At 52.2% G+C, this 23,178-nt stretch overlaps 4 protein-coding genes across 5 annotated transcripts; 1 reads left to right on the forward strand and 3 right to left on the reverse strand.

Moving 5' to 3' along the window:
• Positions 1–6: 6 nt before the first annotated feature.
• CASP9 (caspase 9) lies at positions 7–2,231 on the reverse strand. Its single transcript, XM_042831817.1, has 3 exons — positions 1,992–2,231; positions 543–756; positions 7–158 (listed from the first exon to the last, which is right to left on the reverse strand). Exons 1-3 carry the CDS (start codon positions 2,229–2,231, stop codon positions 151–153), a joined length of 462 nt encoding a protein of 153 aa, XP_042687751.1. The 3' UTR covers positions 7–150.
• Positions 2,230–11,548, forward strand: DNAJC16 (DnaJ heat shock protein family (Hsp40) member C16). The gene is made up of 14 exons (XM_042831671.1): positions 2,230–2,393; positions 2,482–2,548; positions 2,998–3,328; positions 4,184–4,368; positions 4,817–4,921; positions 5,091–5,249; positions 5,616–5,746; positions 6,139–6,322; positions 6,508–6,690; positions 6,931–7,007; positions 7,418–7,498; positions 7,589–7,687; positions 8,180–8,350; positions 8,712–11,548. The coding sequence occupies exons 1-14, from the start codon at positions 2,230–2,232 to the stop codon at positions 9,106–9,108; spliced, it is 2,334 nt and encodes a 777-aa protein (XP_042687605.1). The 3' UTR covers positions 9,109–11,548.
• Positions 11,516–13,846, reverse strand: AGMAT (agmatinase). Of its 2 annotated transcripts, XM_042831673.1 has the most exons (8): positions 13,515–13,846; positions 13,231–13,433; positions 13,004–13,052; positions 12,670–12,865; positions 12,360–12,539; positions 12,179–12,263; positions 11,852–11,921; positions 11,516–11,743 (listed from the first exon to the last, which is right to left on the reverse strand). In XM_042831673.1, the coding sequence occupies exons 1-8, from the start codon at positions 13,748–13,750 to the stop codon at positions 11,716–11,718; spliced, it is 1,047 nt and encodes a 348-aa protein (XP_042687607.1). In that variant the 5' UTR covers positions 13,751–13,846; the 3' UTR covers positions 11,516–11,715. The 2 variants fall into 2 exon arrangements, with proteins under 2 accessions (XP_042687607.1, XP_042687606.1); XM_042831672.1 differs by having other exon boundaries at positions 11,516–11,921; positions 13,515–13,824.
• A 991-nt stretch (positions 13,847–14,837) lies between these two features.
• On the reverse strand, positions 14,838–22,476 carry PINK1 (PTEN induced kinase 1). The gene is made up of 8 exons (XM_042831768.1): positions 22,165–22,476; positions 21,579–21,845; positions 21,121–21,224; positions 19,532–19,714; positions 18,643–18,806; positions 17,703–17,830; positions 16,753–16,989; positions 14,838–15,887 (listed from the first exon to the last, which is right to left on the reverse strand). Exons 1-8 carry the CDS (start codon positions 22,459–22,461, stop codon positions 15,627–15,629), a joined length of 1,641 nt encoding a protein of 546 aa, XP_042687702.1. The 5' UTR covers positions 22,462–22,476; the 3' UTR covers positions 14,838–15,626.
• Between the last annotated feature and the right edge of the window lie 702 nt (positions 22,477–23,178).

Raw genomic sequence — 23,178 nt, forward strand, 5'->3', positions numbered from 1 at the left:
GCTCACTCTCACCTTGGACTGGGATGGAGAAGCGTTCCGCAGTGCTCACACCTGTCATGGCATGGCAAAGTCATCTCTCTCCTTCTGCCCCTTCCAATTGCACATTAGAATTCAACTGCTCTGGTTCCCCTTAAGGACCACAGCTTGCAGCTACACCACTGCAAGGGCAGAACAAAACCATCTCTGTTTTTCTCTGATCCGACTTCAGTGAGGTTTCTCATGACAGCTGTATGAGCTGCATCAACAGATAAAGGGCAAAACAGGAGTAGCAAAGACACAGTGAAGCCCGTTTTCAGCGCAGCAGTACAAAGGCTGCATGTGAAAAGCAGAAGGAAGCTGCTAGAGCACAGCTGGGGCTTCAACACTTCTGCTACCAGAAAGCACATCATTCTCCCACAAACTCATGCAGTCGCCACTACAACCTGTGCCAGAGGATAACAAAACCAGGACTTCACAGCCTACTTTCTACACCAAGAAGGAATCCAGCTGCTACACCCCATCCTGCACTTCACCATGCAAAGAACCACCTTCTCACTACTTACTTTTGTCACGCCTTTCTCCAGGCAGCTCCAGCTGCACAGGCCTCAGGTCCACAGGTGGGGAGATGGGGCTTCCACACCCGTCCTCCAGCATGTCAGCCAGGTCATCGTGCCCGGTGTCCCTCAGGATGGAGAGGAATATTGGGAAGGCCTGCTTCCCACGGGTCTCCAGGTCTATGACCAGCTGTCGTGCTTGTTCCCTTCGGGTGCCAGCACTCTGCAGAGGAGGGAAGGCAGGGACACGGCTCGGTGATGCTTCCTGAGCCCTTCAGCTTTGCCACAGCCAATAAGAAACAAAAGGAGGGTACTGGAACCCCTGGTTCTGGGGGATGGGAGGACCAGGGGACACCCCCAGCTTGACACCACAGGGATAAAAGACACATTCTAAATCAGCTTGCCACCAGTATCATGGAAGGGGAACAAAGGGGAGAACAAGAGGGCACCACACAGATGGCCAGTGGAGGAGATAGGGGTGCCGTGGGCCATGTCATGGGCATGGAAGGGACACAGAGGGCACCAGGGCTTTGTCACTGGGCTGTAGTGATGCAGGGACTCACAGGGACCTGTCAGCAGGCAACAGGGACACGAGGACCCGTGGGGCTGAGAGGATGCTGGATCCCTCAGGGCTCGTTATCAGATTGTGGGAACATGGGTCCTTCCCAGGGCCTGCCATAGGGCTGGGGGGGTGAGGGGACAATTTGAGTCCTGCTACTGGGCAGGAGGGATGTGAGAATCACAGAATGGCCAGGGTTGGAAGGGACCTCAAGGATCATTAATCTCCAACCCCCTGCCACATGCAACGCCATCAACCTCCACATTTCATACCAGACCAGGCTGCCCAGGGCCCCATCCAACCTGGCCTTGAACACCTCCAGGGATGGACGGGGCATCCACAGCCTCTCTGGGCAGCTGTTCCAGTACTCACCACTCTCATAGGAAAGAACTTCCCCCTGACATCCAACCTCAATGTTCCCTCCCTCAACTTCAAACCATTTCCCCTTGTCCTGTCCCCCTTGTATCTACCCTTTCCAAGAGTTGACTCCCCTCCCATTCGTAGTCTCCCTTTAGGTACTGAAGGCTGCACTGAGGTCACCCTGCAGCCTTCTTTTCTCCAGGCTGAACAAGCCCAGCTCCCTCAGCCTGTCTTCTTCATAGGAGAGCTGCTCCAGCCCCCTGATCACCTTTGTGGCTCCTCTGGACCCTCCCCAACAGCTCCCTGTCTTTCTTGTACTCGGGGCTCCAAGACCTGGACGCAGTGCTGCAGATGGGGCCTCACAAGAGCAGAGCAGAGCGGAACCATCAGCTCTCTGTCGCTGCTGGCCACCCCTCTGCTGATGGAGCCCAGGATCCCACGTAAGGACACCCCGAACCCCGCCACCGAGCTGAGGGGACACGAGGCCCTTTCACCAGACCGCCAGGACACGGGACCCCCGGCCGCGGCCCGCAGCCCACCTGCATATCCTCCACCATAGCGCTGGTGAAAACCCCTCGGGCCTCCAGCGGCCCCCAAAGCGCCTCGGGCCGCAGCCCCTCCACCAGCCGCACCCGGCCGCGCCGCAAGGCGCGCCTCTGCACCTCCTCCATGGCGATCCACGTCACATGACCGGAAGCGGAAGCGTCGCTATGGTGACGGCGGGCGGGCGCGCCGGAAGCTGCGGCTGCGGGGCTGAGGCCGGTGCCGGTGCCCGCCATGGAGCTGGGCCGCGCGGGCCCGGCCGGCCTGCTGCTGGTGTTGCTGCTGCTTCTGGCGGCGCAGGCCGCGCCGGAGCGGGACCCGTACCGCGTGCTGGGCGTGGGCCGCTCCTCCAGTCAGGCCGACATCAAGAAGGCGTACAAACGGCTGGCACGGCAGTGGTACAGAGCGGGACCTGCGGCTGGGGGGGGCGGGGAGGCCTGGGTGCGCGGCAGGGAGTAACGCCTCGTCCTTCCAACCCCGCTCCAGGCATCCGGATAAGAATAAGGACCCGGGCGCTGAGGATAAGTTCATCCAGATCAGCAAGGCCTACGAGGTAAGAGAAAGGCGCTGCAGAAAGGAGAAAGGAACGGGACCGAGAGGGGGCTGGAGTGCAGCGCTGGGATGGGTGAGGCTGGGGAACGGGGGGCTCAAGGCAGACCTCATCGCTCCGTACGGCTCCTGAAGGAAGGCTGCGGTGAGGCAGGGTTGGCTTCTGCTCCAGGTGACAGCGATAGGATGGGAGGTGATGGCCTCAAGGTGCACCTCAAGGTGTGGGTTAGATGTCAGCAGTGATTTCTGCTCTGAAAGAGCAGTGATGTGCTGGCATAGCTGCACAGGGAGCTGTGTGGTCACCATCCATGGAGGTGTTCGAGGAATGTGGGGATATGGCACTGAGGGACGTGGTCAGTGGGCACGGTGGGTGGGGGTGGGTCGGGGTTACTCCAGTCCCCACCCCTCCACGCTTTGCACTGCGCCGCCTTTCTTCTGTCCTTTGCTTCCCAGATCCTCTCCAACGAGGAAAAGAGGGCAAACTTTGATCGCTACGGAGATGCTGGGGAGAGCCAGGGCTATTCCCAGCACCAGCAGCGCCAGTTCCACCACTTCCACGAAGGCTTCTACTTTGATGAGTCCTTCTTCCATTTCCCCTTCAATTCAGAGAGACGTGACACCTCCGACGAGAAGTATTTGCTCCATTTTTCACATTACATCAATGAAATCGTGCCAGATAGTTTCAAGAAACCATACCTCATTAAGATCACCTCAGATTGGTGCTTCAGCTGCATCCACATCGAGCCCGTGTGGAAGGAAGTTGCCCAGGAACTGGAGGCACTGGGTAAGGACGAGGCGTTGGGGTTGAACATGAATTTCCTTGCAGAATGAGGTATGGGAAGGGTGTCCACCAGCAGCTGGTCCATAGAAGGACTCAGGGATTTAGGCCACAAGCCTAACACTTTCCTGTGTGTTAGTAATAACTAAATCAATGAGGCTAAGCATTGTAAACAAGGAAACATTAGGCTTTCCTTCTGACTCATACAGTTTCAGCTCTTTCTGCCTGGTGGTTTCACTGTTGTTCCCTCGGTCACCCCTGATGCTACAAGGGGAAGATACCTTTTCTCCCTAATTGTAGTCCAGCAGCCATGGTAATAAATAACCACATTAATTAAAGCTCATAGGTAAATCCTGCATGGCTCTGTCCTGAACTTGGAACAAGCAGAATACAGCACCTGAGTCACCACCATACAGGGCTGCGAGGGAAGTCTGGGGACTCGTCAGCCCTACTGGAAATATATTTGTGTGCCAACAAGAAAGCTGGGAATGCAGAGAGCAAGTGGAAATTTTGTTTTTCGTGCTGACGTCTCCTGCATGCACTTTCCAAAAAAACACAGCAGGACACAGAGGTGGTCCAGTCCCTCCCTACTGAGCTTGTTCTCCTTTGGGTTTTACTGTAGCACGTGTGACGTCGGTGGGTAAAATAAAAGAGGCCATCACGTTCCCTCTCCCTCGATAAAGCTTTCAGTACAAGTTCCAAGGGACTGCAGCATGAGGAAAGCACAGAGCTGGGAGGGACCGTGACACAGATAACTGCCAAGCGTGGTGCTGAGCAAGGGAAGGGGTCTTCCAACTCAGCTGTCTGGTCCAGGCGTGGGCTCGTGGTCATCGTTTAGGTCAGTCTGCTCTCCTTTCACAGGGGTGGGCATCGGGGTCGTTCACGCCGGGTACGAGAGGCGCCTGGCCCATCACCTCGGCGCTCACAGCACGCCGTCGATCCTGGGACTGATGAACGGGAAGATCAGCTTCTTCCACAGCGCCGTCAGTCGAGAAAACCTGCGGCAGTTTGTGGAGAACCTGCTGCCAGGGAACCTCGTAGAGAAGGTACACGTGAGGGGGGCGTGCAGCGCTGCGGCTGCCGTCTGACTGGGGCAGACAGAGCTCGTTAGCTGTTGCAGCTGCTCATCCAATTAATGCAGCCCTGATGTGTGTCACTGAGGTGAGAAGAGCCAACTGGGGAACCAAAGTGCTTCAAGAGCTGTAATTATGGCTCCACACCCTGCTTCCCTGCTTGGAAGCAAGCACAAACACTGTTCTGTAACTCTTATTTTCTTTGTGACGGGGCTCATTGCACTACTGCACATTTCGGCCAGCAGTGCAGTCTGTATGCTGCTCTTCCAGCTGCAGTCAGTGCCGAGTCAAACCAGCACACACATCAGGCATACCTGTGGCAGCTTTTTCAGACCTGGTTCTCACTCAGGCACCTAACCCTACAGCACTGCATGCATCTGACTGTTCTGAGGTTCAACTAACAATCTGACTCCATTTAAAGATTACAGATAAAAACTACATCCGCTTCCTATCTAACTGGAAGAAAGAAAACAAGCCCCACGTCCTTCTGTTTGATCACATGCCAGTCGTGCCATTGCTGTACAAGGTAAAGCAATATCTGCCTCTGGATTTTGACTTGCTACTAAATCCAGCACATGCCCAGTGGCATTTAAACAGCGGGGGGTGTTCATAAGCAAAGTCACCACGAGCACTGGGGGGACAAGGCATTCTTTTTGTGCTAATGTGACACATTCTGGTGCTTTCTTCCCATCCAGCTGACTGCCTTTGCATACAGAGATTACTTGTCCTTTGGTTACGTGTACGTGGGGCTCAGAGGGACTGAAGAGTTGTCCAGTCAGTACAACATCAACGTCTACACGCCGACCCTGATGATCTTTAAGGAGCACATCGACAAGCCCGCTGATGTGGCACAGGTACAGCTCTGAGTCTTCTCCGAGTGCTTCCATGAAAGGAAAGTTTCTTCTCTGACCAAAATGAGAGGTTGGTTGGCTGCATTTTGAGGAATAAGTGGCATTGATTCTCAGTGGTACCTCTGGCTTCAGCAAAGGCAGTGAGCGAAGCCTCAGGAGGGAGGTAGCTTGGTGGGCATCAGCTGTGGGGTCTGAGCTTTGTAGGGGATAGTTGCAGGTAACTTCTTGGTCCTCTAAGTGTCTTTGGGGGTTTCAGTGAGGACTGTGATGGCTGGCATCCTCCAGCTCTTCAGGTGAGAGGAAGTCTTAGAATAGCTTTGCTCTCCTCAACCCACTCGGTACCAACTCTGCTTGCTTTCTTTTCTCTAGGCACGGGATATGAAGAAGCAGCTCATTGATGACTTCCTTTCCCAGAATAAGTTCCTCATGGCTGCCAGACTGACCAACCAGAGGCTGTTCCAGGAGCTGTGTCCAGTGAAGAAGTCACACCGTCAGCGAAAGTAAGGCTCCTTGGGAACCCATTTTGTCCCCCGAGGCTCTTGGGTTGCTTCTAAAGCCATCTCTTGTTGGATTGAGTGAGATATAAAAGGTCTCCAAGGGAAGGAAGGAAGTGACTGCACTGGAGATTGCTGGGTATCCATGCAGCTTGATAGCTTTTGTGCCTCCACTGGGCACATCTTGGGACAGAGGACAGGGAGAAGGGAGGAGGAGTGGGGCAACAGCCTGGAGAGCTCAACGTCTGGAAGACAGAGGCAGGCTTTCAAAAATAAGCCCAAAAATGACAAACAGGGTTTCCATCCCTTCAGGATCATTCTCATTAGCAGAAAGAGGACAGCTGTTTCCTCTGGCAGCCAGAACAGCTCTTCATTCTCCATCTCTCTGTGTTGCCCAGGCACTGTGTGGTCCTGCTCACTGGAGAAGGCGATAAGTTTGCTGACGCTTACGAGGCATTTCTGACCTTTGCTGTAGCCAACACAAAAGACACACTGAGGTTTGCACACATCTACAACGACAGGCAGCCAGAATTTGCAGATGCCTTGCTGATGGATGAGGAGAAGTACCGTGGGAAGTCAGCTGTGAGCATTACCTTTACTTTTCTTTTCTTCTGCTGTGCTTTTTGTCTGTCGTTGTAAATCTCTTCGCTCTGTGTAGGCTGCTGTAACTTGACCTGACTCCTAATTCTGGGCAGGGGTTTGAAGCTAATGCCTTTCTCAGTAAAAGTGCTGTCCTGTCAGACATCTGATGTGGTTGGTTTGTCCAGGTGGTCATTTTGGAGAGGCGCAACAACGCAGGGAAGATTGCCTATAAAACCTTGGAGGAGGCCTGGCAAGGCAGCAACGAGGACAACTTCATCCTTCTGGATCTCCTGGACCAGCTAAGAACGGACCCTGGTCTTCTCTCCTCAGAGACTGTCCTGGAAGACTTGAATGATGAGCTTGCTCCTGTAAGTGCACAGCCTTTCCAGCCACTTAGCAAGCATGTTACCTCCTTGAACAGTTCCGTTATGCTCATTAGTGGGAATCACACTCCACAGGTGTTGTTGCTCAGGAAAGATGAGCTCATGGCATAATCCAAAGCTGATTTGGAGCTGGGGTTCAGTTCAGGGGCTGGGGCTCTCATTGGTGCTGGGAATAACAGCTTTATCATTTGCCTTTTTTTTTTTCCCCTCCCTTCTCTTAAACAGATGTTTCTTATCCGGTGGTTCCATTCCACGCTGGACTATATCCTGGACTGCTGGGACAGCTTGTTTCATAGCAACTGGTATGGAAGGGGCACTGACAATTCTCAACAGGGAGCAGGATTGCTGTTCTTTTGTTCAGCTGCGTGGTAGAACCAGGCTTGGGTTAACAGGAAATGAGAATGCACCAAGTACAGGGGTGCCTGTATGCTCTTGAGATTAAGGTGAAGAGCAGTGGCAGCACAGTGACATTAGCCTCTGCCTGAAGTACTGGGTACTCTGGCCTAGAAGTTGACTGTGATATTATGCCCCTGAAAACATGCCAACCATATCATTTGATGCTTTCCACTACTTCCCCATAGCCTTACTCTAAAAATGTTCCATTTTTGTTCTCCTTTTGGATGGGAACAGGACAGTGCTCCAAATCCCAATCATGTTTAAATTCAAGAAAAAACTGTGCAGCTCACAGACCTGTTTGCAAATCTTCCCTTAGGCGAGAAATGATGCCCCTGCTGTCCTTGCTCTTCTCTGCACTCTTCATTCTCTTTGGCACTGTCATTGTTCAGGCCTTCAGGTGAGTGCACATCCAAGGGGATCTCACAGTCCAACCAGCAGCAGCTCAAAGCAGCCCTTTAAACAAGCCCCAAATCATTTTCCTTTGCAGTGATTCCAGTGACACAAGGGACTCTCCTGCCTCCGAGAAAAAAGACACCACTGCAAAGACCGAGAAGAACGACACGAGCTTCAGCAAAGAGAGTAACAGGTTCCCTTTCTCTTCAAAAAGATTTTTTGCTGAATTATTGTTTGTGAAGAGTAGTACGAGCAGCACAGCGAGTAGTAGGTAGAGAAGTGCATGGTAGAGAAGTGCCAGAGCTGTGTGGATGGAGTAGTTGTTGCAAGGGCAGTGTGGGTACAGAAAGGCAGGAAGGAGTGGTGTTAGCAGGGCAGAGAGGATGCGGATACAGAAATTTAGTTTTAATTAGCAGAAATAAGTGATTCCTGCTAACATGGGAGAGGAAGCAGCTGTTCTGAGATGGACTTGGGACTCTGACAATCCAGGGGAAGCTGTGACTTTACACCAGGTCTCATTCTATCCAGCCACTCTTCCTTGCTCTGCATAAACCCATTCTTCCTCTCTGCAGGTTGCACCACCGACACGGGCTGTAGCTACAGGGCACAGGGCTGGATCAGCTTAAGGAGGGGGGAATGAGTTCATGCTTGATTCCCCTTTTACTCCATCTTTGTTTTGTTGCAGCAGGGTTCCCAAAAAAGGCTTTGTCGAGGTGACAGAGCTGACAGACATCAACTACAACAGTAACCTGGTGCGCCTCAGGCCGGGCCACATGAACGTGGTCTTGATTCTCTCTAACTCCACCAAAACTGCCCTTCTCCAGAAGTTTGCCCTGGAAGTCTACACATTCACAGGGTAGGTCGGGGTCCTCTCCTGAGTTTACTTTCCTGTTTTAACACCTTGCATAAGCAAAGCTGCTTAGGTGGAAAATCAGGGGGGGGATTCATGCTTGACCACCTCTTCTCCAGACTAAACAATCTCAGTTCCCTCAGCCACCTCCCTTAGGACTGTGCTCCAGCCCCCTCACAGCTCTGCTCCCCTCTTTGGACATGCTTCAGGGCCTCCATGTCCTTCTTGTAGCAAAGGGCCTAAAACTGAACACAGCACTCAAGGTGCAGCCTCACCAGTGCCGAGTACAGGGTCCAGTTGGCAAAACCAACACTCACCAGCCTGACTTGGGAGCCATGCTCATCCTGCTTCTCTCTTCTCCCCCTAGGAGCAGCTCTCTTCATTTCTCCTTCCTCAGCCTGGACAAGCACCGTGAGTGGCTGGAGTACCTGCTGGAGTTTGCACAGGATGCTGCCCCCATCCCCAATCAGTACGACAAGCACTTCCTTGAACGCGACTACACGGGCTACGTGCTGGCCCTGAACGGCCACAAGAAATACTTCTGCCTCTTTAAGCCTCACAGATCAGGGGACGAGGGGGGAACCCTGGGGGCGGGCGAGGATTACGATTCCTCACTGCACACCGAAGCCAGAGGGAAATCCTCCTGCAGCCCAGGATCGAGATCCATTAAAAACAAATTACATAAATTGTCCTTTTGGATGGAGCGCCTTCTCGAAGGCTCCTTACAGAGGTTCTATATCCCCTCGTGGCCTGCACTAGACTGAGGGATTTTAAGAGATTCTAACAGACACACTTTTTACGAAGATGCCGAGGGACAGCTCTCTCCAGGTCTAAACAGATGATTGTGATGAATGGACCTTAGGTTTTAGGTGAACTCTCCAAGGGCCGGTGACCAGAAGAATCTCCCTGCATCCAGAGCCCGGGAGTGCAACGAAGCGTGCTGAAATGCCCTCCACCAAACCATCCTCACGTTTGGATGCTGTACTGTCAAAAAGCCAAGAAGTCCTTTTTTCCCTTCTCATCATGCCACACCTGCTTCCTGGGCCGTCCCCGAGCCATCCCTCATTTCACCTCAGATGAATAAAAGCCGTGATCACTGCTGCGGCGACGTGGCCGGTTACACAGGGCAGGTCGTGGCTCTCCTCTCGCTTCCTTGTGTGCTTATTAGCCCATGGTGCATGGTGTAACCCTGGCAAGACCCTCCAGACCCTCCCAGCAGACAGCCGTACCCCTCGGCTCCCCCTGGGTAAGTGACCTGGAACGTGGCTGGGAGCACTCCTGCCCTGAAGCTGGCACTCACCTGTGGTGTGGGCAGGGAGGTGATGTGCATGCGCCGTGCTCCTTGCGTGACAGTTCCACCGTAACCAGGGAGGGAAGGGGTTTTGCACAGCCGTAAATACTGTAACGGTGTCGAGCCATTTAAATGTCACATTGTTTTCCAGATGCCTTCCTGCTTCTGTCAGTTTTAGAGGATGTATTTTAGAGCCATAACTTAAACTGTGTCCTCGGATTGTAGGCATATGCTGCTATGAGCCAGTAGATGTGTAGAAGAAACTCTACCTAGCTGCTAGAGAGCCAGTGGGGGCTCCTTTCAAACACCCTTACATCTGTAGTACAAACCAACCTTTCTTTGTATCAAGGAACCTAATTTGTCAATGATTGTACTCCTGAAACGTTGCCCCAGAAGTGCTGTACCACCAGACCGTCGCTTACGTGTGAGGCTCCTTTTGTTTCAGGTGTGGGTTTAAGATGCTTTGTCATCTTGCCCATTCCGTTCCTGCCACAAACCTTTTGTTTCTCAACATGCAGGCTGCCTTGGGTTTTGTTCTGTTGTTTTTCTGTTGTTGTTTTTACACACAGGTCTGTGTAAAGCTCGTGCAGTCACAAAGCACAGAGTCCCACACTGGGGTACAGGCTGCCTGTTGTGAGCTGGGGGAGGCAAGCAGCAGGGGCCGGCGTGCTTTGTAGCTCCTCCAGCCACAACACAAAGCCAAAGGGTTTCCAAAGGGACTGAAATCCTGCAGAGTCCCAACCTGGAGCTCAAGCCACTTTGCTGCCTGCATTACTTTGATGCACAAAACCTTGGCCTGTTGCATTCCCAGCACGCTGGGCACTGCTTTGCCCACTGTTGGCCATCCCAGCACTGCGTGTACTCCCAAATAAACGTGGCTGTGCTGCCAACCACTCTTATGTGAGGCTGCTGGATTTTAGCTCAGCAGGTCCTGGGCCTCAGCTGCAGAAATGAGGCACTGAAATCGGGGGAAGGAAGAAAAAAATGAGGCCTTCTCCCTGCTAATGAGCTACAGGGCACACACGTGGTGTGATGGGGTTGGGGCAGGACACTGTCAGCCTGATGGTGACACACAAACACACCAAATTTGGGTGAGGAATGGGGATGGACAAACCCATCTGCCGTCTCTTCAGCGAGTCAGAAACCCGAATAAACTTTTGACATGCAACTTAAAAAGACAAAGTGCCTAGTTGTGCTACAGCAAGGGAATTCACCCCTGGGCCAAGTAAGGAAAAGATCTGGCCTTGTGGCCTTCAAAATATAATCTCTGTGCGCTGCAGCAATGCCAAACTGTTCTAAAATCACCCACTGAAGGAGTTCTGGTTGTCATGGAGCACTGGGCACTTGCTTGCCAGTAGAAGAGCGTGGTCAGAGGCCCCTCAGCTGCTGCTTACGCCTGAGCTCTGCCTGCCCTCTCCCAGCAGTCATAAGCTGAGATCCCCAAATCACCCCAGGTTTTAAGGTATCATCAGCAACACGCACCTGCTGCTCTGCTCTGCATGTGGCAGTTTGTAACCCAAAGATTGAGGCAGTTCAGTCCCAACGCGCTATCTGGCCATGAACAAGCAAGCAGCCCCGCTCACAAGCTGGAACAAAACATCCTTACAGCAAAAAGGGAAGCAGCCCCAAGTCAGAGGTTGTCCCAAAGCCCTTCTCTTCCCTCTGCCAGCAACTCGTACACTAACACAGCCTGACAAGTGGGACTGAAAACAAAGTACATCTTTTGCACTTTTGATACAGGGAGGGAGGTGGGGAATTAACTTATTTGGCAAACTTGTCTTTTTTATTTTTGGTTTGGATTTTTTTTGTTGTTGTTTTTTTTTTTGTCATGTATTTGTGATCAGGCACTGATGCCATTTTGTTTTAAAGACGATTACAGATTCGCAACCAAAATAAACTATTTTAATGTGTGATGAAATGGCTTTTGTGTTTTTCCATGTGCCAAACGACCCCATGTCTGCACCAACTCGCACATCCCGAGGGCAGCCAAACCCTTCCTGAACACCAGAGGTTGGGCCAAGGGACACCCAGCTCTCCCCAGCTGCTAGGCTTCACTGCCTCTTCTAGCAGCACACAGCATTTATTCCTTACTGCAAAGCACACTGCACCTGGAGGAGAGTAGGGCATCAGGAACCTCATCCAAGGTCTGCGATGGCATCTGCTGCTGGTGGGTCACTGCTGTGCAGGGTTGGGGCCCAGACAGGAGCTGCCCTCACATGGTTTTCACTCCAGGAAGGACACACAACATTTCAAAGAGCAGATTGGCTCCTAGCAGGGCAGTGTTACCTAGGAATAGACAAAAAAAGATGCAAGAAAAATAAAAATAAAAAAAAGAACAGTAATAAAAGTTGTGCTATGAGTGCCCATCTGTTTTCACCCGCAGATCTCAGCCACTTCTACCAGCTCCTACCACTCTGTGACAGGTTCCTAGAGCCCAGGGCTGCCCTTGGCCTTTCAACACTAGGTGGCACCTAGCAAAAACTGAAGCCTTTAGTGCAAGTGTCCTTTCAGCCCTGCAGCCCCACAGATTTCCATCGACTCACCGGAGACATCATATATGGGTGCCACCTCCACAAGGTCACATCCCACTATATTGAGTCCTTTGCAGCCACGAATAATCTCCAAAGCCTGTGAGGAAAACAGATTGGGGTACAATAAATGATCAGAATTCCTCAAATGGGAAGAAAAACAGCCTTATTAGGAAGGGAGCTTTGTGACCCTCACCTGCATAGGTGTGAGCCCAGCAATCTCTGGTGTCCCCGTTCCCGGGGCGTAGGCAGGGTCCAGCCCATCGATGTCAAAGCTGATGTACACCGGGCCACCCCCCATCTGCTGCCTCACCTCTCCCATCAGTGGAACCAGGGACTTCATCCAGCACTCCTCAGCTGGAACCACCCGGAATCCCTGCGAAAGCACAAGCTCAGCATTCATCATCCCACAACCAGCAACCCAGATCCCACTGGGGATTTACGGAAAGGAGACCGGGCTGCATTTCCCAAATAAGCTTTAAGTCAGAGCAGCTGCCAGAGGTTACCTGGTCCCAGCAGTACTTGTACGGATCGGGGGCATAGGAGGAGCCACGGATGCCAATCTGAACCACGCGGCTGCAGTCCAGCAGCCCTTCATCCACGCAGCGCCGGAACGGGGTCCCATGGTAGATCTTCTCCCCCAGGGCCACGTCACTGGTGTCAGTGTGAGCGTCCACATGCACCAGCCCCACAGGTCCATGCCTTGGTGGGATCAGGTGGGCACATCAGTCCCCAACCCACACCCGGTATCCCCCAACTTACACCATCACTGCCATCACTGGAGGGGCTGAGCAACGTTAGGATGGGGCTGTGTTCTACACCTCCGGGTTGGAAACTTACTTTTCTGCCACTGCCTGCAGGATGGGGTATGTTACAGTGTGGTCTCCACCTGCGACAGGACGAGGAAGAGGACGTTGCATATTGCAAGAGGCTCTCAGCACTCCTTGCATTTGTTTTCCAGTGATTTTTTTCCCCCCTGTATTTATGCTGCACTTGTTTGTATGCTCAGACCAAATCAGGAGAAAAGGGAATCAGGACAGGATTAGGAGCTCCCACAGGGCACTTACCCAGAGTGAGAGGCACACAGCCAGAGGCCACGATCTTCTGGTAGGACTCGTAGATGCGGCGGCAGCTGTCGGGCAGGTTGTAGAGGTTGACATTCACATCTCCAACATCAGCCACCAGCAGGGAGTCGAAAGGCGCTGCCCCAGTGCTGGCGTTGTACCTCCTCACCATCACTGACTCAGCACGGATCTGCTGAGGACCAAACCTGAGTAGGAGAACGCACGCAGGGGAAGCTGCAGGCAGAGCTGTGCTGCCAGCAGGAGCCGAGCAGCAGCTGCCCTCCTACCTGGCTCCGGGCCGGTTGGACGTGCCCACGTCAAGGGGAACGCCGACAAAAGCTGCATTCAGCCCCTCTGCTGAGGTCTGAACAGGAAGCCTCAGCATGGAGCAGAGCCCCACGGGCCGGGCCACGCACTCAGCACTGGGAGGCACGTTGAACCGCGAGGCACGGCGGCAAGGAGCAGCAGCGGATGCAAAAAGCCACCGAGCAGAGAGCCTGGCTGGCCTGAGCAGGCAACTCATCCTGCCACACACACAGCAAGACCCCAAAGCCTGCCCCGCTCCTGCAGCTGGGAGCAGAGCCAGGCGGCTCCCTGTGTCACCCTGCTGGGTTCGAAGTGCGCCTGGATGCCCTGCAAAAGGCAGAGCGCTCAGGTTCCTGTTCCCACGCATCTTTCTCTTTCTCATTCCCCTTCCACACGCTGATCAGCTGCAGGAAGCAAGGCATCCATTTCTTACCTGCCTCAAACAAAGCCACCCCAAGAGTTAAAATATCATAAAAACGTCCCACTAAGGAAAGGCAGTGGGACAGAACAGAAAGCATCTGACCTCACCAGAACTGCAGACACACAAGGTGCAAACAAATGAGATGCAACCCCTGTGCAATGCCAAGGCTGAGTGCAATGTTCTGCTCACTGCCCTTCTAGCACCTGCATCTGGGAGAGATAAGGAGAGGCAAGGGGGAAAAAAAATAAAAGGAGTACATTCACAACTGAAAGCCTGCTCTATATAATTTGTTTTCATATGAAATATGTCTGTAATTTCAAGCTGCAGTGACATGTAAGAAAGTGGGAGCTGTGCTGTGTTCTTCTGAGTCAGCACGAGCTGATGAGTTGAACAGCAAACCAAAGGGAAGAGAGGTCAAAGCAGGGCTCCTCCAGGAAACTGACAGCATTTACACTGCAACGAGCACCAGGGGAGCGAGGGGTACAGGAGTTGGCTTCCTGGGGATTTCCTTGGATAGCAAACAGCTCTCCGTTGCTGTAAAACGAGCAGGGCCGTTCCCTGACAGGCAGCACTGCACTGTCAACTCAACCAGAGAGCACTGCAGAGTGACAGATCTGACAGCATTGCTGTGTGATGGTGTGCTGGGATATCAGCCACCTGAGCCACAACCTGCACGTCAGTTACCAGCCAGAGCAGAGAGGATACACATGATCACAAGGCAGGGCCCGTTCCTCAAACAGGAGGGGGCTCTCGTTGGGGAACTCCCTCTGGCTGGAATAAAAGAACACATTTCAGAGACAGGACTTTGAGACACCAACACTGACCCAGCACTACGGGCCAAAGACCTGGATCCAGTGAACAGAGATGAACTAGATTTAGAGAATGCTCAGAACGTCATCATCCATTTATTGTGCAACCAGCAGCAGTAACATTTTCCCCCAGCTCCCCTTAACACAATTACAGACATGAAATCAAACGGTGTTTTCATTAACATGGCTGTTATTGTTCCAACAGTGGTGTCTCCTATCCTCTCCAAGCAAAGAATGTTACTTCATTGTTAAGCACAAAACCAGGTTCAGAAAGCAGGTTAGCATCACAGGACACTCCCTAAGCTAGCACTGCTCCTCAGCCCTATTCCACATGCAGTATTATCCCTGACAGTTTGACTTGGCCTTGGCAGAATTAGGACAGCCACTGCACAGCAGTCAAGAAGTTTGTATGTCCTTCTGCCAGCGCAGCTTTCTTTGTGCATCGTTTAAATCTGTGATATTTGTGTGTAAGAGCACCTAGACAGCACCTCCTTCCCCACAGACAGACAGCACCTCCTTCCCCACAACTCTCTTCTCAAAAGGAACTTGCTTCACCCAGCGCGTGACTTTGAAGCCAGCTCTGAACTCCTGACTGAACACAACCCAGCACACACCCCAGGATGCATTCTGCAAAGCCTGACTGAAGGAGTAATGACGAGGCAAGGGCAAGTCCTGTAGCAGGAAAAGCAGCGTGTACTAAAACTCGCTACAGATGAACTCAACCTCTCGGCGCAGGCCTGCAGATATTTTCCCTAAGTTAGTACAGGATTCCAGGCAGACAGAACAGACAGATTCCTATGTGCTTTCAGCAAGTGCCATTTATCTACTGCACGGTCACGGCCCGCCCAGGTAGGACTGATTCTTCACCCAGACTGGTTTCTCCAGGCCAGCAACAAGAAAACTGCTGTCCAGAGGTCTTCGAAGTCGAGGTTGGCCAAAAAGCACATCTTCATTTTGGTTTCTACCCTGCTTTTGTCCACCAGTCCGTCCATGAGCAAAGTGGCTGCAGACTGGCAGAGAAGCCAGGCAGTCATCTGGTCGGGCTTCAGGGCCTCGGATGCCAGAATGCTTTCACCCCAGAGGCTCAAGTGGAGCACGTTAGCAGCAACTCTAGCAGACAATCTCTGCAAAAGGAGTGAGAGGGAAAATTAGCTGTGCTCACATCACATCCTGTCCCATCTGCATTGCTAAAAGTCCCCTAGACCTTCTCTGAGGACAAAAAAGCCTTTTGTTGTTATTATTCAACCCTGCACACAGCAGGGGGGGGTTGAAACTAGATGATCATTGTGGTCCCTTTCAACCCAGGCAACTACATGTGAACACCAACCATGGACACAAACATCTGAAGTCACTGAAACGTTCAGTGAGCGCTGTGCTGTGCTCCCACAAAGACCCACATTCACCTTTGTTTGTTATCTACATTGCAATCACATCTGTATTACAGGAGCACCTGGAGCACTACAGAATCACACAGAATCACAGAATCACAGAATCACCCGGGTTGGAAGGGACCTCAAGGATCATGTAGTTCCAACCCCCCTGCCTAGCAGGGCCACCAAACATACACATTCAGATCAGGTTGCCCAGGACCCTGTCCAACCTGGCCTTAAACACATCCAAGGACGGGGCATCCACAACCTCCCTGGGCAGCCCGTTCCAGGGCCTAACCACTCTCCTTGTATAGAACTTCCCCCTAACATCCAACCTAAATCTTCCCTCCTTCAACTTCGATCCATTTCCCCTAGTCCTGCTGTTGTCAGCCCTTTTGAAGAGTTTACTCCCCTCGTGGGTGTAGGTTCTCTTCAGGTATTGATAGGCTGCAATGAGGTCACCCCGCAGCCTTCTCTTCTCCAGGCTGAACAAGCCCAACTCCCTCAGCCTGTCCTCATAGGGGAGGTGCTCCAGCCCCCTGATCATCACTACAGGGTAAGGCGACCTACAGACAACGCAAAGAGCAGCTGGATGACTTCCTCAAGGCAGGTTTCTGACCTTGTTGGGATCCCTCTGCAGCAGCATCCTTATCACCTGCTTCACCTCACAGGGCACAGCAGCAGGCAGGCTTGGCAGCTCCTCCTCGCAGTAACTTCTGCTCTCCAGGAACGAGTCCCCACAGCTGTAGAAAGGATTGGGCAGGCCCAGGATTTCATAGGCAATTGCTCCGACAGCCCAGGCATCAGCTTTGCTGTAGTCAATCACCATGCCTGGACCTGCTGATGCTGTGGTCACCTGCACGACAAGTTTAATGAGATGGAAAAGTTAAAGCAAAGAGTTCTAACTGAATATGTTCTGTTAGGCACGCCTCAGGTTTTTGCTGCTTCTCAGCCCACCACAACATGTGGAAGATTTTGATCACTACAGCTAGGATTTAGTTGTTACCTCCCACCAGCATTCCCACCGAGTCCTAAGAGACATTTCACTTTGAGATTTAAGACAGACAGGAGACATGGAATAACAACCAGTACTGCACTTGCATGCAGGAAATACAAGGCAGGGTGCTCTGGTACACGAAGGCAGCTAGACTGCCTTAGGTTTTATCAGTGCTATCACCAAAGGACCAAAAGGCAACTATCCATCATCTCACAACCACCTTGAACTTCGTTCAAAAGCTACATGCTGCCCCACTGCAAGGACAGCTGCAGGAACTCCTCTAACAGCTATCTGGAACTGAGCCTGAGAAAAAGGCTGCAGAACAAACTGTCTGTGGGAAAAGTCAACACTGCCTCAAAACACCGATTGATTTTCATTTTGTGGCCAAAGTACCCATTTGACAAATATTTAGTGTGGATTCCAAGAAAATTCCATTCATTCTTTCCAGACCCAATCCCACACTTTGCCAAGATCTCACATATTGCCAAGATCTCACATACTGCACCTCAGCTGGTGCTGAAGCTTTTATCCCCAGAAGCAGCACAAACCCACAACCAGCAGGATGGATTTACCTCAGGTGGCATGAGGGAGCTATTGCCACCACGATCCATGTCCGTGCTGATGAAGGGCAGCCTCAGACCAATGCTGTCGTCTGCCAAACAGCAACCAAAGTCTGTGATCACCAGCCGGGGGCAGCCAGCTGCAAGCAAGAGGGACAGCAGTGAGTGTTCAGCTTGGGAGCACCTGGCTGCATGAGACAGCAGCATGGGAACAGCAGGAGCAGGCAGCATGGATACCCTGACAACCAGGACACACGGGTTAGGAACCCTTCAATGATGAAACAATCTTTTCATTTCTCTACTTTATCTACAGCAAAAGCTGTAAGGATACACACTGAGCTATAGCAAAAGGCTGGAAAAATTTTGCATGAGTTGACAGTTCTTGTCCTGAAGACAAGCCAAACGTTGCAAAGCAAAATCATTACATCTCCAGTCTCTGAAAGGGAAAAATCAATGCTTTAAATCATTCCTTGTGTAGCTCCAGAGGAGCTCTTCCTTCAAGAAAGATGACATTAGCACTGCTGGAAGCCTGCCACAGCTGCTGCACCAAGACTTATAATTACAAAGAGCTGGCTTCATTCTATTGTTTTCTGCCCATTTGATTTCCAGTCACACTGAAAAAAAGCTCAGGTAATTAAAATTTCACTTAGAAGGGCCAACAGGAGAAGCTGGTGACCAAAATGCTGCTTTTGGTTTTAATATTCTGCCAGTTCCCTGTCTTTCAACAGATGTGCAGGCATGGCAGGGTGCAGCAGCACTTTAAGAACTGCCCTGTGCTGTTTGGCAAGCGAGGAACGGCACAGCCTAATGCCAGGGCACCTCCAGCTATGCCAGCTCTGTATGCCTTCAAGCCAACATTCTCTTTGCTTGTGCAACACCCAGCACCTCCCCCTCGGGTTCCAGCACAACCTTCTACATCCACAGACAGACTTACACCCAGTGATCTACACACCAGAATCGAACTCCACCAAGATGTTGTCAGACTTCAGGTCTCTGTGCGCTATCCTGTGTCGAACGAGATGGTCCACGCCTTCCAGCAACTGCAAAATCATCATGCTGGACAGACGGGTATCCGGGCTGCTGTCCCTCAGGTACTGGCGCAGGGTGCACGGATAGCTAGTGACAACATGGAAGGTACCTCAATTAGCATCCCAGGAGCTCTTCCCTTCCCATCCGACCTCAGTGCTGCCTGGCTGGGGTTACACTGCACTCAGAAGTGACAAATTCTTACTGAACTTTGCCACACCTTTCCATATTTGAGTCACCAGCACGGTGAGGGTCTCCAGGTACACCGTGTTACAGGGTTCTACACGCATACAGGTTTTATTCCTTGCATCAGAGAGGGGACACATCACTGATACAGACTGTAGGAGTGTAACAGAGATGTGCAAATTGACTGAAAGAACATTTTCTCGAGCTACAAAGAGGACAGAGGGCTCCTCCAGATGCAGACAGAACAGAAAAGTGGGAAACAGAAAGTGGTTTTACATCAGTGGCACAGCCATACCCACTGAAAAACAAAACCCAGCTGAGGCAGACAGAGACACCAAATCTCATCTTCTCCTCTGCCTCTAGCAGCGTGTTCCACCTAGAGGCAACATTCACTTTTTGGGGCAAGTTTTGCATTCCTTTGTGGCAATTATTACCGTGGACAGCTTGTCTTTATTGCTGAAGAGCTAAAATCTCAACAGCTCTCAGGAGCCATGTTTCCAAGCGCACACCCTGGCTTTTGGCAGCAACCCAAGCCAAATCTCTAGCAGGACCCATGAGGCAGCAGAACACACAGCCCTGCTGGGCAACCCCACAAAGTCCCAGCTCCCAGCACACTTCTCCCCACCTACTTTTTCATCACTAAGAAGAGCGTGTGGCTGCGACCAATCCCTCTGGGATTCAGGTTCACTGGAAGAACATCAGGATAGTCTGTGAGGGCTCCAGGCAGCAACGGGACAGAGGATGTGAAAGCTCGGATCACCTGGATTATATTTGGATGAGGTCTCAACCTCTTCCTCCCAAGGACAGGTTCTCTGTGCAAAATACAGACATCACAAGTTGCACCAATCCCTATCACCTCCAGGATTATTTTTCATTACTGTGCCACATCCCCTCCACCAAAGGCTTCCAAACACATTTGTTCTGCTGTCACCTTGTGACTGGATTTTCTGCAGCCTGATGGATGAGCAGAAATGCTGCTGCTTTACCTGCACAGCAAAGGAAGATTTGGTGGAAACATTCATATTTGACGTGCAGCCTTTCATTTTCCATAACCCTACCCTGTTAGACTAAAATAAAGGCCAGATTCACACTAAGCAGATCACCTTAGACCTCTTATTTACTGGCATAGACAGGAAGCATTCAGGTTACTGAATATGCACCTGCAAAACAGAGCTCTCCTCTCTGAATGTCAGATAGCCCTTTGGCTTCTCTGTTGCATTCCCAGGCTAAGGACACACTGAGAAATATTCATTATCCACCTAAATTAGCACAGACATATTTGAAATGTAAATCAGGCAGTCTGGACTGTGGATTCCACTGTTTCCAATTGAAAAAAAGACAAGTTTTTGAACAAAAGCACAATTAAACTCATGATCCTTGAAAAGCTTCCATGCAATCTGACACCTCAATGCTGCCTGCCTACCCATAGCTCAGGTGAAGAAGAATTAACAGTCACTTTCCATCTGCCTTCTCACCAATGTCTGTTCTGTGCATGCAGCAACCTGCACTGCAACAGCTTCCACCTCCCTTCCCTTGCACCTGTTTTAGACCAGCATCAGGCCAGGTTTCACAGGGCTGCCCTTTCAATTCAGCACCAAACTACTACAGAACATCAGTGTTTAATTCTGTAATTAAAAAGCACAATTATACTTTTAGATCACTTCTCAGAAACAGCTCCTCCCAGCTTTTCCAACAGAGTTAACCTTTTCACTGTCAGAAGCAATGCAATTTATGCACTTTACACACGGGGAAACTGAGGCACGGTGCCCCATCAGACCCAAAGCAGGTGGGTCCCTGATCATCCCACGTCCTTTCAAGTCTTCAAGACTAAGACACTGCAGGGAAGCACACAGCCAAGCTGCAGGGATCTCCTGCATGCCAACGGCTCCTCAAAGCAAACACTGTTGAATTATTATTTGAACAGCACCACTGCTATGCTCACTAGAGAGAAAAGTCACTAGGATAGGCAGAAGCGTGCTCCTACATAGCATCTCAGGCATACAGCACTACCAAAGGCAGTGCCATTTAGCTAAGGCATTCACACACACGGAATAATCCCAAGGATTCGTGCTCATTTCTTCCCAACAACCATCTCAGAAACCTCCAGCTGCATTCTCTACAGCACCGACGTGCTGCAAAATGAAAACTGATGGATCAAGTTGGATAGAATTAGCACAGCACACTTAGAGAACAGCTGCCACTGCCATGGTTACCAAACCTGTGGTGGAAGACAGCTCCATACTCCCCAGCTAAGGCAGTCCGTGTGGCTGGAACGAGCTCTCGGTGCATGTTGCGCAGAATGGCTTCACTTGAAGAGTCAGCCTGCAACAGCAACATGCTGTCAGCTAGACAGAACCACAGAATGGCCGGGGTTGGAAGGGACCTGAAGGATTATCAATCTCCAACCCCCCTGCCACATGCAGGGCCACCAACCTCCGCATTTAATAATGACTGCTAATCACTGGCTGTGTGATTAGTCACTAATAATTGGCACTGAACGTCATCTCCTTATAGAATAGGTTAGGCTGGAGAGGACCTTAAAGATCACCCAGTTCCAAGACATTGTGCAGGCTGGGTGCCCCCCTACCACATCAGGCTGCCCAGGACCCCATCCAACTTGACCCTGGGCACCTCCAGGGATGGAACACACAAGAAGATTAAGAGCTGACTCCTTACCGAGATGTTCCACATCATTTTGATAGCCAGGGGGAAAGCAGCTTGCTGCTGGTGTTTGTCAGACGGCTCCTCTTCAGACACAGACAGATCTGAGCTCTCCATGCTCCCCCGGTGATGGAGGGATGAAGGAATCGCTGCTTCATAGACAGCTGCATTGCAGCCCTTCCCGAGGGGCTGCCCGATCAGATAGTCCTCCAGCTTGAAGCCCTGCCAGCGCAAAGAGCTCAGAGGATCTTTTTGTGACTTGTTCTTCTCGATAAACACGGTCTGAAAGGAATAACAAAAGAAAAGCATAAAGAGAAAGCACTCAGTTATTCAAGATTGCACAATGAAGGCAAACTCGAGTGATTGGAAAGAGCAAAATGCCTTTTTTTTTTTTAACCAGCCCACAGCAGGGGTTGGCACCGGATGGGTTCTGAGGTCCCTTCCATCCCAGCCATTTAATGATTCCACACACGGGGACAGGCATGGTCCAGCCAGGGGCTGCCATTCAGGCTGTAACCATAGGGACAACAGAACAGAACAGGCAGGAAAATGCCGCTAAGATCATCACCAAGCCCCTCTCCCCCCCCTCAAGGCCCCACACCTGGATGCGGCCACACGCGGCCCTTGCCCGGCGCTGCTCCTCCAGCGGCGGCTCCAGCAGCGCCAGCCCCAGAGCCAGAGCCATGCACGGCCCGGCCCGGGCCCGCCGCACCGCCATGGCCGCCAGGCCGGCCGGGCGCCGGAGGGACAAGAAGCGGACAAAAGGCAGCCGGGAGAAGAGGGAGGCTGAAGAGACGGCTGAGGGGATGGGAGGAGGAACGGGGATGGGAACGGGGCGGCGCGGCGCGGCGCCGGGCAGCAGGCGGAGGGCGCGCGCAAACAGCACCCGCAGCAACATGGCGGCCACAAAGCGCCTCACGGAACGGCGGGAACCAGGCGCCGGCGGGAGGGGCGGGGCGGTGGGAAAGGGGCGTAGTGCCTAATGCGCATGCGCAGTGAGTCAGGTGGTGCGCGGCGCACGCGCAGTGCGGAGGGAGGCGGCGCCCAGAGCGCAGGCGCGATGTGAGGGATTTAATGCGCATACTGCGCATGCTCAGTGTGGGCTGCACGCGCAGTGCGGAGGGAGCCTGTGCACAGGACGCATGCGCAGTGCGAAGGGCGGCGATGCAGTGTGCAGAGAGGCGGTGCACAGGGCGCATGCGCAATGTGGACGGAGGTGATACCGCGCAGGGAGGCGATGCACAGAGCGCATGCGCAGTGCGGAGGGTCAGGTTGTTTTGCTGTGTTGGTGCATGGGATGCTGCTGCAGAGTGCATGGTGGATTGGTGCTCAGAGCACAGTGTAATGGTGCACGGAGCCCTGTGCACAGTGCATGGGGCTTTAGTGCACAGAGCACGGTGCACTAGTGCAGAGAGCATTGGTGCACAGAGCACTGAGCAGAGCACGGTGCTTTGGTGCACTACATGCATTGCACAGTGCATGGTGTTGCTAGGTAAAGAGCACTGTGCATGGTGCACTGGCTCACAGCTGCTGTGCATGGCGCAGCATCAATGCAAAGAGCATGTGCACAGCGTGTGGTGCTTTGGTGCACTGAGTGCAGCACACTGCATTTGGC

This window comes from Centrocercus urophasianus, unplaced genomic scaffold, assembly GCF_019232065.1.
Source record: "Centrocercus urophasianus isolate 14NV4802_14NV808 unplaced genomic scaffold, USGS_Curo_1.0 seq_36, whole genome shotgun sequence".
Classification (NCBI taxonomy): Eukaryota; Metazoa; Chordata; class Aves; order Galliformes; family Phasianidae; genus Centrocercus; species Centrocercus urophasianus.